A 14,622-nucleotide genomic window follows, 5' to 3' on the forward strand; every position below is an offset into this window, starting at 1 on the left:
TATAAGAAGACGTCAAGAGAACTACTCGTAGGCAAGGGCGTAGAATTGGGTAGGGATAGTAGGGACATGTCCCTACAAATATCCAGCGACTACTGAAATGCCCCTAACAATAACTGTAATCAGAAATTGCGCTCCGTCAGTGTCTAGTCAGTGTTTTCGCTACACAAACTGTTAACACATCTTGTTGTCTACTATGCTCTATCTATAGATGTGCATGTAGGCTGAGTGAGAAATGCCATCCAGCAGTGTGTGCTCAATAATCTCATACTGGCTCAGTAAAAAAACTGTTGAATGATTCCGTAGGCTGTTATACAGAACTGGTGGCAACTCTAAACGTTAAACATGTGTATGTGTTTGGCAATTATCCTAATTAGGTGATATGCTCAGTCAGGATGGCAGCCAAAAAAAGAAAGGTAGACATTAGGAGCTACTTTACAAGTCAGAGTGTAAGCCAAAAAAATCTCTTCAATTGCTAATGTGTCGCATCAACAATAACGGCAATAATAATAATTAACAAAGCCATGTTTCTGCTTATTGTTCATATACTGCCTCGTTTGTCATTTGTTGCATTTGACTTGTGACATTACAAAATTAATCAATCAATGTTCTCTTGAATTAAGTACAGACTAAAAATGTAAATGTCCATCCTTATGTGGTGCTGTTTTTTGAATAATAAGAGGGCTTGAGGGCTACTTTTATGTCCCAACCAGTGTCAAAATCAAACCTTGCTCATAAGTCATAGATTGCTAGAAAGGGAATCAAAGTCCTTGTTTGCCTGCAAAAAAGACCTTCAGGATGATTTAGGAGACTTGAGCGTGGTGCACTATTTTACTGTGCAGCATTACCTGCACAAAGATGACTTTTCTTGCAAAACTTGATCTAAATTTTGACAAATCTGATGGAGTTAAAATAAGCATCGTGGTGCAGCTTTGGTGCAAAACTTCAGAAGCAAACATGTCCTGACTGTCGGATTACATTGGTGTAAATAGTGTAAATCTTTTAAGAGCAGGTCTGAACTGCCAGCATTGCTGTAACACCAAGGCCTGGTTAGTACTTTCTCTGTTACAACAAACAGTGTCTGGCACTGGCACTAGCATTGCACAGAATTTCAATTGCACACGTCCACACAAGATTCGGGGTACTGAGATTATCCCCAGTGCAAATAAATCTTGCCTACTTTAATGTCTGTGCGCAGACATTGTGGAATGAACATGCTGTGAGGAAGTTGGAGGTTTTAAAAATGATGCCAACCAACTGCAGATGGAACAAGACACACAGTAGAATGCAAAGCCTAACACCCATTTGTTTCTTTGGAGGGCTCCTCTGTCACTGGGGAGGAGCACGACAGATCTGTATGTCTTGTCAGCGCAGGAGTCTGATCTCCTTCAAATCAGTATAGCCAAGCCAGCAAATTCCAGCATAAACAAATGGGGCTGTGTGATAGCCAGGCTGCAAAAGGATACAGAAACATAACAAAAACTCTGATTCTGACATAGATTGCCCGTTTGAAAAACCTTACCTTTTACAGTCAGGGAGACGGAGCTCTATAAGGAGACTGATATGGTGGCAGGAATGAGCCGGAAAGGACGAGTCTGCTAAGGTTAGTCCGAGTTGGCATCATGGTTTATTATCTTTTACAATGTACAATATACAAAAATATAGAGTACCAAAAAATTCACAGTGTCTAAAAGGCAGTGATTACAGTCTACATCACATATCTAACAGTACCACCAGGTCAGTTGCATAGAAGGGCACCAAGCCTTGCGGGGATGGAGCGCCTCATTTCGTCATCTGGGCTCTTTCCCTGTCCAGCGGCAGGGCTCCTTGGGGCAGGGTGGAAATAATAAGAAATGGCCACACTCAGCAAACATGCTTAAACTGATCTGGCACACCGGATAGACAAGAGGGATTTTCTGCGCTCCAGGGAGCACGGGATAAGCGGGTTGTGTTCTTTCATATTTAGCATGAACAGAAATGGTTGTCATACTCTGAGCTGAAATAGTGAGGTCGCTAATTTCGTCTTGTTAAACAGGAAGGTAAATACCATGCCTCTGCAAATGAGATATGCTGCTGAGCCTCACAGTGGAGGTGTTAAATTGAAATCACAGAGGACTCCAGGCCTTGTTATGCATCTGCAAAAGAATACAGCAGTTGACTTTTACAGGATTTAGTAGATTGGGCATCTTTTTGAGTAATTGCAACAGGCACTTGGTAAGATGATGCCATCAAAATCCAGGGAGAATTGCAAGTGAAACTCTGTTCTAATGATATTGCATTGTTATACACTACATGGCCAAGTGTATCCAGATATACCTTCTAATTAGTGAATTCAGTATAGAGGGACATTATTTTTTATTAAGCTACCTGAAGCCAGTAGTTGGTCTGTTACTGGTTTGTAATTACCATATTATTATAAAGTAACTACACCGCACTTTGTCTTGTGATATAATAATAATAATAGACATCAAAATTCTGCACCAAAAATTAGGATGTAGAACAGTGCTTTGGAAAATGCTTAAGTCATTGACTTAGTTCGTTACTGTGTAATAATCCAGTGTATTAGCATTCAGTTTAATACCAGCTTTACAGGGACAGTGTAATCTCCCTTATACTGAAGGTTTATCCTAATTTAGCTACTTTTACACGCCATATTCTATGTTTTTTTCTAGTATTTTAAAATATTTGCTTGGGCTCCCCTTACAGTCAGGCTGGAAAGTCTGCACACCCCTTTCACCTTCTCCAGGTTTTATTACATGAAATACTTAATCTACAATAGATGGAGTTAATATTTTGATAGAAAATTCTACACAAATTATCCCACAAAGACAAAGTGAAAGCAGGTTTTTAGACATTTGTGCTAATTTATTAAAAATCAAAATGTAAAATATCATATGTACACATGTGTGCACACCCTTTGATATTACACATAAGCTGAGGTGCATTTTGTTTCTACCGATACTGCTTGAGATGTTTCTCCAACTTAATTGGAGTCCACTTGTGGTGAATTCCATTGTTTGGACATGGTTGGGGATTGCCAACACCTGCCTATATAAGGTCCAACAGTTGACAGTGCACGTCAGAGCAAACTCCAAGCCATGGGATCAAAAGAATTACCTGCAGACCTCTGAAACAGGATTGTGTCAAGGCATAGATCTGTATGGTTCAGAACAATTGCTGCAGCTTTACAGGCCCCAAAGAGCACAGTGGCCACCATCATACATAAATGGAAGAAGTTTGGGAACACCAGGAATCTTCCCAGAGCTTTCCACCCGGCCAAACTGAGCGATTGGGAAAGACTGGGCCTTGGTCAGGGAAGTGAGAAGGAACCCGAGGGTCACTCAGACTCCAGAGTATCCTTTTAAAAGAGCAAAGGCACCTAGAGGATTCCATGAGAGCACTGCCCATCATCTGGATTCTGCTATCCCTACAGTGAAGCATGGTGGTGTAAGCATAATGATGTGGGGATGTTTTTATCTGGCTCTGGACCTTAGACTGAGGCAAAAGTTCACCTTCCAACATGAAAATGACTCGAAGGACACAGGCAAGAGAAAGTCTGTAAATGTCCTTGAGTGGTTATTTGAACACCTGAATCCAATTGAACATCTGTGGAAGGAGTTGAAAATGGCTGTGTACCAGCGCTCCCCATTCTACCTGGATATGCCAAGAAGAATGGGCAAAAATGTCGAAACAAGTGTGCCAAGCTCGTAGCTTCTTTCCCAAGACACCTTCAAGCTGTGATTGCTGCCAAAGGTGCATCGACCAAGTACTAGACCGTGTACAGATACGTAACCCCTAAATAACTTAATAAGTCAGTAAAATCAAATTGACTGTTTTCTAAGACCTGTTTCCACTTATTTATCCACGTATTTATTGGCGATTGTGTGTAGATATTAGAGGCAAGAAATGAAGTCAAGCTATTGTAGAATACGTAATAAAACGTAATAAATGTTTTGAGGATGAAAGGGGTGTGCAGAATTTCCGCCTTGGCTGTGCGTTTGCGTGGCTTTATGTTCCAAAAACATAAACATGATAATTTTGTTAAAATGATTAACCCTTAGAATCAGACAGACTGTTTCTGTTACTGCACCTTTAAGACTGAAATAGGAAAAATGAGCTCTGCTCTGCTCGTATTGTGCCTCACACAGACTTGAAGCTGAAACACTCATTGAAACTGTAGTATGAGTGGGCAGAGCTAAACTGTGGTAGGCTGAATAAGCAGATGTGCATGAATTGATACTTGTAATGTCAGAGAAACATACATGGACTTTTATGTACTGAAGCTTTGAAACTTCAACAATATTTCCATATTACTTCAAACTGTTTTTTGTGTGGAAAGTGGAAAATTATGTTTTTCAACATTTTCTGACCCTGCTGACACAGTTGTCCAACTGCCCAGTCAAGAGTATATGATTACCCTTAATTTCAGAAGAAGTGTTGGATGAGTAGATGTCTACAAACTTTAGGACATACTGTATAGCTTATGTTAAACATTTAGTTATCAATGTAACGATGACCAAAATACTCCAGTTTCACCAGGCATGGCATGTCTTCTTAAGACAAATGACAGAAAGCTTATATTGGGTGCCTACCATCTTTAAAGCACAATGCTGGGAAGGTTTGGCTATTCTGCCGCTACAGAGCAATTAGCACTGGACTCAATGACATGCTCCATCCCCACACTGTCCCTAGAGTTGGTATATACACAGCTGCTGCACATTATTTTACAACTATAAGGCTTAAAAAAACAAACAGTGTTAGCTTTACACTATGCATGTACATTACACTAACCTTTATGTGTCGTAGTGGGGCATTACCTGTGTACAAATCAAGCACTCGTGCTTAGCTTAACTAAAAAGCACCACTGACCGCATTCATTTGACAAGCATAATAAAAATAGCTTCGTTCTTCAATGCCCTTTACAAACCAAGCTTACTATAAATAATAACACACCCCAGTGAGAATCACCATATTCTTTCTGCTTGGTAATGATGTTTGCGTGAGGAATATGTGGAGTACAGAACAGTCCATCAGCACTCAATACAATGCTGATGGGGTGAATATAAAAAGGAAAAATGTATTTTTTTATGATCCCATTGGTTATTCTTTACACTGTAAAAAATATGAGCCTGTAATATGAGACGCACACACACACTCACAGACGCATGGACGCACGCACACACTCACACACGCACACACGCACACACGCACACATCAAATTACTGTGAAAACAGCTTTGTTATTTGTGATTAAGACAGGGATCCTTTTGATTTACTGCTGTAAGAGCCTGGAGAGCGATTCATGAATATTTGATAGAACAAGTAACGATGTATAACTTACCCCATACTGAAAATAATGCTGATTAATGATGTATCCACTCTAAACAGTACAAAATATATGTCTATATATGAGAAAAATGACCATGATCAGTACGCCATTCCCCACCACACTGTTGGAATTCTTACTTTAAATAAACCCTAACGTCCGTCTATCCTACCTCATTTCAAAACAACTGTCAAATAAGTCCCTCTTTAAAATAATCTTTAAAAAAAAACCAAGTGCCAAGCTATCAGTATTTTCTACAATGTTTCATATTAAAATATAGTCCACCTTGATCCAAGCTCGTCGTATTTGATACAACCACCAAGGCGTACAGTATTCAGTAGAATGTGTCTAGATGAGGTCCAAACGTACTCCATCCGAGAGCTGACAACAGAGTGTAGTGGAGGGTCAAAGTGGACTCCAAAGCAAGCAGGCATCACTGGCGTTCCTATTGCTCCTCCTCCGAACTCCACAGGGTCACATTTGGACTGCTTTCCTCTGCTTCTTAAGGTAGCTTGGTGGCAAACCTACCATTAATTCGACCATGTTGTTCATATTGTGTGGTATCAGGTTCTGCATATCTCAGTGACAGTGCACTATTCCTCTAGCTGTTGCTGGACTTCTGAGAGCTATTTCCACGGCTTATAAGAGGAACTTCTTGGTGTCTCGTTACATTTGCGCCTGGTGATAACACAAGCTTGCTCAATAACAACCGACCTAATAGCGTAAGCATCGATCCCTTTCTTTAGCCATGTTTCTTTTTGTCCATTCTCTTGGCTCAGTAGCATGGACACAATTGTTTCCAAGTGTAGAGTCTTGTAACTGCTGCTGTTGAGTGCTGAACTGTTGAGTGTGATGTCCTAAATAGAGGCCTACAGTGTCAATTCAGCAATTCTGCCACAAACTCTCCTCAGTTAAGAGTTCCACAGAGCTAGATGGTGATTTAAACAGGTGACATCAGTGTAGCTACACAATCTTAGGCATTCCTTGGAGATGAGTACCATATGAAATGCTGTACTTGGTCCGTGTACTTGGTCCGTTTTTTCCATCAGAGACTGTTAACCATGATTTAGATGACATGCTCGTATCCTCTGAGTGCGAGGAGTCAGGCGGAATGTTCCAGAAGAGCACCTCCACTTGTCAGGTGCCGAGGGAGCATGGGGGATTCTCATGGTCTAAAAGTTTAGAGAAAGGGGGTGCTTCATAGTGTCAGTTCCCCCCAATCACCATGGCTTTAGAGCTGAAGGTAAAAGTCTCAGCTGTGGTTGTAGGTTCTGCAGGGCGAGGGCGAAGAGTCAGGCCGGTAGTCGTATTTGCCCAGTGCTGTGGGGTAGTAGGTGGTGGTGTAGACGTTAGTCTGCTGGAGCGGTGAAGGGAAGAAGTTGGTTCTTTCGTCTGGCAGCAGGTTGTTCTTGTTCAGCGTCTGGAGTGGACAAGAGATAAAAACGCATGGTCATTTAGGAGCATACGGCTAGAAAAAGAGCCACCGGTCGGCCACTGGGCCGGCATGTGCGACAGATGGTAAGGTCTTTCCGTGGAGAGCCCTCTCATGCCTTTGAGCAGAAGACAGTTCAGGGTCACGAGTGTGAGCTCAGTGTGCCTTATCCAGCCAGCTCTATAAATATCGATAGCGCCTCGGAATGACACTCTCGGCAGAGCAGCTGAATAATTCAAAAGCAATAGACTTGCAGGTCATGGGTGGAAGTTGCATGTGAACGCTCGCTGGTGCTCTTGAGAAATGTAATTTATCTCAACAGTTCCAAAGCAGCGGCGGCTCGGTAATTGGGAAAAAAGTATGCAACGCTCAGCAGTGATTGTAATGACTCAGGCTGGATGAGAGTCTCTAAGCAACAATGGCATAATGCAAAATATAATAAACAGCAGCTTTTGTGAGACTCTAAGACCTTGCTGCTGTGCTCATAAGCAGCTTCCAATCATAAGCATGTGTACAAACAAACAGACATATCCCTGCACCCGGGGTGACAGCTAGAAGAATGCTGGTTTATTATCATTATTATTACTATTATTATTATCATTAATGTTACAGCATTCCGGACAATTTGATATTCAAGGATTTTTGAGAAGAGTAATTGAACATTCAGTTATTTGCATAGACAGGAAAGTAAATTTGGCTAATACCAAGACTAAGATAGCACTGTGCAAAGGTCCAAGACCACCCTTTATTTATTCATTTCCAGCCAAAACAGACATAAATACTAGTTTTTCAGTTTTCAGATTTTTCAGAAAGTTCTAAGGAAATTAGATATATGATCCACTTGCAAAACTGTTGATCCACTGTCCAAAACTAAAGACTGGGACTCCTACCAACCGGACGAGATCTAACAAACTATCACTGCCATTAGATAAACAGCATTTAAACCTTTCATCCTTGAAAAAGATAGGAAATGAAAGCTCCACTTGTGCTTTACATCTGAAGAAATCCACAGGTGTCTCTGTTTATTCTTATCTGGGAGCTGATCAAGAAGCTCTTACTGAGAAAAAGAAGAACATTTGCAAATTAAAACAAAGAAGCTGCTGATTCTCCAACAGCGACAACCTGCAAGCATGATTATGGAGTTTGAATACTTGCATCTCAAAGGTTTAATTGAGTACTCGATTACTTGTGGACATCCCTAGACACGAGTTGTATCTTGGACCTTTTGTGATGAGCAGCTGGGGTTTGTCTTTACCGCTTGGTGACATCAGATTCTCCAATCTAATTAAAGCACGTCTCTCACCGGATGCTTCTCATCACACCCATCAGTAACTGCCACCTCTGCTTCAGCCGTCTGCAGACGGACAAGCCTAGAAGCGTCTGTTGGAGACGTCTGGAGCAGCTGCCACTCCCCCATTACTTACGCTAACTCACATCGCCTTAGTTACTGGCGTCTGGGCCTCGAGACCCCGTAATGAGCTTAGAGCGAGCAGTGGGCACGGAGCAGATCGATGGACGTGGCGGCTGCGGGCGCACACAGGTGTCAGAGCAAGGACACGAGGTGGGGGAGAGCGAGCCGAGCCCAACTAATTGGATGGGCTCAACAATCAGTCACAACCAGCTGTGGGAGTGCACTGGCCGGCTGCTGCTTAAACAGTCTAATGGAGCCCATTAATAAAGACTGAGTGTGTGCCAGGAGCTGCATGGGGCTGCAAGAAGCAGCTAAACAAGCAGCCACTGGGAAAGCGAAAAAAAAACACACATTTCAGGGCTGCGCATTTCACAAATAACAAATGATGGGTCCTAGGCCACCTAAAAAACATATTAATGGAAGTTCGATGCAGTTCCCCAGGTTCCTGACCAAGTTCAGTCTCCATCGGTCTGCCATCGTTTTTGTGGGCTGAAATACTCAAGGGTGGACAAAACACTTGATAAGATGTGCTCTGTGTTTCCATCTTGGGTGGAAATTCAATAGGCAACTTTATTTTGGTTATCTGTATGTATGGTGTGTGTACATTCTAAAGAAAGAGCAAAATAAGAGCCTGTGAAACTGTGGTTGGGTAATTGGGTGCCCATTTTGCAAGGCTGCCAGTGGGAAAAATTGCAATGTGTTGTGTTACACCATCCATATTTCAAATAAAGAAAAGCTGCCTCGGGAAAGGTACAAAATTGGCAGGTTGGGAATTGAAACTCACAGACGGAAACAAATACTTGTTGGATAACTGCTACAGAATCTGCGGCTGGATAACTGCTAAAAAAAACAATGACATGGTCATTCTGGAGCTTTGTATTGAAAGCCAGTGTCATGTGTCATGACTTTTTCATAAAATAAGGAAAATAACTGTGGGCAGGATTTTGAGTTCCAAAATTTCAAGTACCCGGAGAGACTTAAACACCAGTGCACAGTCAAATATTGAGGACTACTTGCCTCTATCAACACCGGTGGCACCTACACTGGAAGAAGGGGGAAGAAATCTTGGAAGTACAGGGGAATAGGAGAAGTGACAGAATGGGATTTTTTCCCTGGAGTCTATATTTATTTGAGCCGAGAACGGAGGAGATGACTGTTTGAGAAGGGGGAAAGAAAACAATGGTGATGGAACCAAACATCAGAAGGCATATAGAGGCAAGTAAGAGTCACTACACTTTGGTCAGAGACCATCTTATCTATATAAGCAGATATAAATATGCTTTTAATTATTTTAATTTGGGAATTATCTTGGGTACTTTCTGTGGTGGCTGATAATGACCCCTTCTGAAAAATTGACGCATTCAAAACGACTTTTGCATAAAAGAATAAACCTTTTTTTTTTTTTTTTTTTACATATTTTTATTCCTTTAGAAAACTGAGCCACATTCTGAGCTCCAACTTGATGGTGGCCCTGTTCTATTTGAAGAATAGATCAATCCTCCACCAAAAAATGGCTCAAAGCTTATATAAAAGAATTCCAAGAAGGATCGATGTATCTCTGAAGTACAATAGGCAGCCTAGCAACTTTTTACCGACCTCTATAAATGGCAAAACACGAGGTCTGTCTAATGTACACATTCAGTCGAATGATAGCTTGACACAGGAGACAGACATTCTGTGACTTGACATTGACCTGCAGAAGACAAAGCAGCAAGCATGAGCAGAGGGTTGACGCTCACCTTGAACTCCATGGGTGTGTACTTCTCGTTCTTTGGCGTGGTGTTGCCCTTGTAGTTGAGGTGATTAGGAGTGGTAGGGTGGATGACTGCGGACTCCTGCGAAGGTTTGTGGAAGCGCTGGCAGTACACGTACACCAGGAACGACAGCAGACCTGCGCCCAGGAAACACGACACACCAGTCGCTATCAGGTGCAGCAAAGTGAAACCTGGGAAAATAAAGATAACCAGGGTTAACAAGATGAGAGTGACGTTTTAAAAAAGATAGATCATTTGTCTACAAGTTGCTGCCATCAACTGACACTCTTTTCCATGATTTTACCCCCCCCACCCCCCCATAAGAGTGACGTTTTAAAAAAGATAGATCATTTGTCTACAAGTTGCTGCCATCAACTGCCATCACCCCCCCACCCCCCCATAAGAGTGACGTTTTAAAAAAGATAGATCATTTGTCTACAAGTTGCTGCCACCAACTGCCATCACCCCCCCACCCCCCCCACCCGACCTGCTCATTTTGAGCTGAAATTCATCCGTAATAGTCATATCGCTGGAAAAAAATGGCACTCTATTCCTCATTACTAGCTCAATATGTCTATAACAGCCATCACAGTGTTCCATCGGGCAGTAGGCAGGTGTTGGAGAGTGTCAGAGTGACTGGAGCCTCGCTGAGGCTCAGTGCTCTGATTAGTGGGGCAGTCATATCACCGGTAATGACTGTGTGTGGCGAAGGAGAGAAGAGGGTGCCATGGTAGTGCGCTGCACTGCTCTAATTGGCCGCTGAGCACACGAGAGAGCGCCGCTCTTCGGGGACGCTGGGTAATGAGCTGCCCATGGCTGGCTCTGGACACTACCTGGAGAGAGCTCAAATTGGCATGGTGGGGCCGTCTCTAAGGGCAGCTGTTACCCGCAGTGGCCGGCGCCACTGGCCTAAAAACCACTGGCCTGCCTGCTTCTTTATGCACAGAACTGTTCAAAAATTTGGAATCATCTGTTATTTGAGAATCGTTTTGTTATTTACAGACTAGGGTTGCATATCGTCTGAACACTGTTCATTCAAATAGCCTGACTCGGTTGCAGATTCCTAAATAATATTATTTCAGTGTACAAACTACAAACGTGGGTGTGGCTTAAACCACAATTGAGTGCCTTACCGAATGTCATGGAATTTTTAAAGTAATTCAGTTGGTACTATTAAAGTGCTGAACTGCAACACTCAGCCCTAAATGGGGCCTTTTTTTTTTTATTTATTGTTCTGTTGAGGTCCATTTACGACATGTGTGGGGGTTTATGTACAGTAAAGAGTCATAATAATTTTACATGACTATTTCTAAACCTCTCTTCATATTTTACAATTTAACAGGCTTTTTACTGTGCATTTAAGATTGCTATATGTATATCAAGGGGTCCTCAAACCAGCCCCAATTGACCTCCCAGGTGGTTCACATCCAGGGCCTAACACATGTGAACCAGATATTCAGTGTTCTTCTCATCGCAAAATGGTAATCAGAACACATTTTTCTTCCTTAATGTATGTAATGTATAAATCAAACAGGACTTGATCATAAAAAGATAAATATGGACGTGAATAGTAGTCTACAGTCAATCTGAAGACTACATGCCTCCTGCCACACTGCTAGCGCTCACACCGGCGGAGGACGATGAAATCTTGGTAGTACAGAATGCACAGGAAGAGGAGGAGTGGTCCAAGAGGGGCTGCACCAAGAGTTAGGCTATATTAATTTGAGGCTGTGCGTATAGGAAAGAAAGTAGGTTATGACTGGTTGGGGTGGGGGGAGAGAAATCATGCTGTGTACATTAGTCTATTCAAACTCCTAAACACATCTTACTTTTCTCCTTTCTTTTCTCTCCCCTATGTGCTGAGCTGCCCCCTGCTGTCTGGTTGCTGCTGAGTCCATTTGTGGTCGGCTGCCCAAGCCTACCCAATGGATCCTGTCACGCTATATTACACCCCCCTCCCACCTACCCACCAATAACATTTTTCTGTGCTCCTCCTGCCCTTGTGTCTTTCCCTCCTTTCAGTTTTCTCTCTCTCTTTCTTTCACATGTATTGAGATTCACGGTTCTAACTGTTCCATCCCAGTACCACCTGACCTGGCTCTCCACTACTATGCTGCCCGCTGTCTTGCTCTGGGGCCTTGCATTGATTCAGCCTCACCTCACTGCATGACTTTGCTTCTGACTGTTTACCTGCTTGGACTTTATCATCTCAGGTTTTCATCTTGTAAAGCTTGACGCCACATTTACCATTTTTATTCTTAATTCAGTTTTGTTTTATTGTTGTTGTTTTTTATTGTTATTATCTGGTGTCAACCAGAGGAGGATGGGTTCTCCTTTTAAATCTTGGTTCCTCTAAAGGTTTCTTCCTCTCGGCCTGAAGGGTGTTTTTACTTGCCACTGTTGCCACTAGCTTACTCTAAAGAGGCTTGGACCCGGACCTCTGTAAAGCTGCTTTGTGACAACGTTCGCTGCAAAGAGTGCTATACAAATACATTTAATTTATTGATTGATATTTTCTCTTAATATTGTTTCGTTCTGCTGCTGGTACATGGTGAAATAAGCGTTTACATTGGATAGCATTTAGAGGCAGTCAAAGTCAAAAGACCAAACACTGCTGTCTTTCGAATAATATAACAGTAAATGAACACCAAGAATATAAACAAAGGTAAAATTTTGATTTGAGATTAATCGCAGGTGGTTGCTATAGTGTTGAAAGGTGGTTGCAAAGGTACTCCATTTGGCTAGGAATGGATTCTTCATTTTATGCTAACTTCTCAAAATCATCAGTTTTCATGTTTTTATAGAACATTTTTGTGCTTCCTACTCATTTTATGAAGCCTGTGAAGTAAACAGGAATGGCATATTCGTTCTATTCTATTGTTTTATACAATGGCGATTTTTTCTCCTACCAATTTGGCTTCACATTACTGACAGCATTGATTCCAAGCTTTTGAACAGCGGTGTATTTTCATGTGGAGGTGTGGCTGAAGCGCAGGTGGTGCTGGCAGGCCGGAGCTTTGGGGAGCGCAGAGCGCGGTGCGTGGAGAATGGCCTCAGCTCAGGAGCAGCAGAGCGGCAGGGTGTGAAGGGCCCAGCTTGGCCCTGTGCTCCTCTCCTCCTCTTTCTCGCTCCTTTCAGTACTCATTTCCATTACTGAGAGTCTCACACTCAGCAGAGAGATTCCATTACCTCCTGAGGTCTGCATGAATGAGCAGGGGTGCAGGAACACACATGTTGTTTGCACAAGAATACATACATGCTTGCATACTGACACACAGGCACACACATGCGTGCACACTTGCGTGCGGCCACACGAACACACATGCACGAGCGAGAGCGCATGCCGTCACTCGTCCACCAATGTGCATTGACACACACCTGAAAACACGTTGCCTGATGCACTTACCCCCACACTGCTGGTCCTTATCATAGCCAGATGCAGGCAGAATCACTGCAAAAAGAGAAGGAAAAAGAGAGAGAGAGAGAGAGAGAGAGAGAGAGAGAGAGAGTGTTACACACTGGCTCATCTCTTCTCTACACACACATACACACTCACACAGACATACTCCTCTCTTGAGTTACAGCCAGAATGCCAATCACTGCTGTCCTCTGCTCACTGCTCTGAAAGGCAACATTCCTGGAACTGGGGCAATGCATAGAGGAGCGATGACAGTAACACAGCAGCATGTCAGAGAGATAGACTCCAGCGCTGCGGCCGGGGAACCGCTGATAAAGAAGGGAAAAATAACATCAAAGCCACGTTCTGTGCTACGAAATTATTCCCGTCTTGCCTCAAATGAGCACCACAATGCTATTTAGATATTAATGCCAAGATTAATTTGCTTCCACAGCACCCGATTTAGATTTTATATTTCCAATTCCTTCTACAAAACTAATTATCCTGAAGACTAGAGGTAAGCGTTTGCATTCCAAGTGAAGGTCTGTGGTAATGCCCGCACGGTTGGGTGATCAGATCTCGCTTTCCCACAGCTGCAAACGAGTCAAAGGGAGTCCATTATAATCCCATTTCTCTGCTGTGCTTTTTAAAGCTGATCTCGGATACGAGCAAAAAGAAGTGGATATTCATCCATCCTGGCAGACGGAGGATGTGGATGTGGAGTACACGGACTCGTTTTAATTGAGACGCACCAAATCTCCTTGATTAATTTTCGGGCAAAATTGCCCTCTCTCCTCACCATCCAACAGACCTTGCGATTTCAAATGCGTCTACCCAAAATTGGAGTGAAATTGGATGTGAGCCTGCGTTGTGACATAACATTAATATTAATTACAGTGCCTGATTCACTTGGTATTCCGCTCGGCTAACCTCTGTTCTAGCAGGCTGCGAGCGATCAGTCCTCCACTTATAAAACTCGTTTTCACTTCAGCGGCCAGAGTGATGAATCAGTGCAAGTAAACACATTACAGCTAATCTATCTCAAAGCCAACAGTGGATTTTGAAGGGGTGTAAAAATATATGATTATTTAATAGGCACAAGAGTGAACTACACAACACCAAATTCATTCGCTGTCAAGCTAAAGCCCTTTGGCATGCAGAAGAGTGCTCTGGCGGCTCTGTGCGGGATTTGGTGAAGTGCTATTGGAATACTGGATGCATCTGTTTGAGTGGGTATGTTCAAGCACATAAGGCCTTCTGTACAAGTGTGTGTGTCTGTACACTCTAAAAAATGAAGGTGCTACAA

The 14,622-nt window shown here is 42.7% G+C and overlaps 1 protein-coding gene across 5 annotated transcripts in view; it reads right to left on the reverse strand.

Annotated features, from left to right (window-relative positions):
• Positions 1-1,605: 1,605 nt before the first annotated feature.
• Positions 1,606-14,622, reverse strand: part of sema5ba (sema domain, seven thrombospondin repeats (type 1 and type 1-like), transmembrane domain (TM) and short cytoplasmic domain, (semaphorin) 5Ba) — a 173,118-nt gene continuing 160,101 nt past the window's right edge. For 4 of the 5 annotated variants that reach the window (XM_072686122.1, XM_072686117.1, XM_072686118.1 and 1 more), the window contains 3 exons: positions 13,326-13,370; positions 9,905-10,110; positions 1,606-6,742 (listed from right to left, as the gene is read on the reverse strand). In XM_072686122.1, coding sequence (XP_072542223.1) covers positions 6,575-6,742; positions 9,905-10,110; positions 13,326-13,370 — 419 coding nt within the window. In that variant the 3' untranslated portion in view covers positions 1,606-6,574. Of the gene's footprint in view, positions 6,743-9,904; positions 10,111-13,297; positions 13,371-14,622 lie in introns of all 5 variants that reach the window. The other variant, XR_011980028.1, reaches the window with a different exon arrangement.

The sequence above is a fragment of the Salminus brasiliensis genome, chromosome 8 (genome assembly GCF_030463535.1).
Source record: "Salminus brasiliensis chromosome 8, fSalBra1.hap2, whole genome shotgun sequence".
NCBI classification, from domain to species: Eukaryota; Metazoa; Chordata; class Actinopteri; order Characiformes; family Bryconidae; genus Salminus; species Salminus brasiliensis.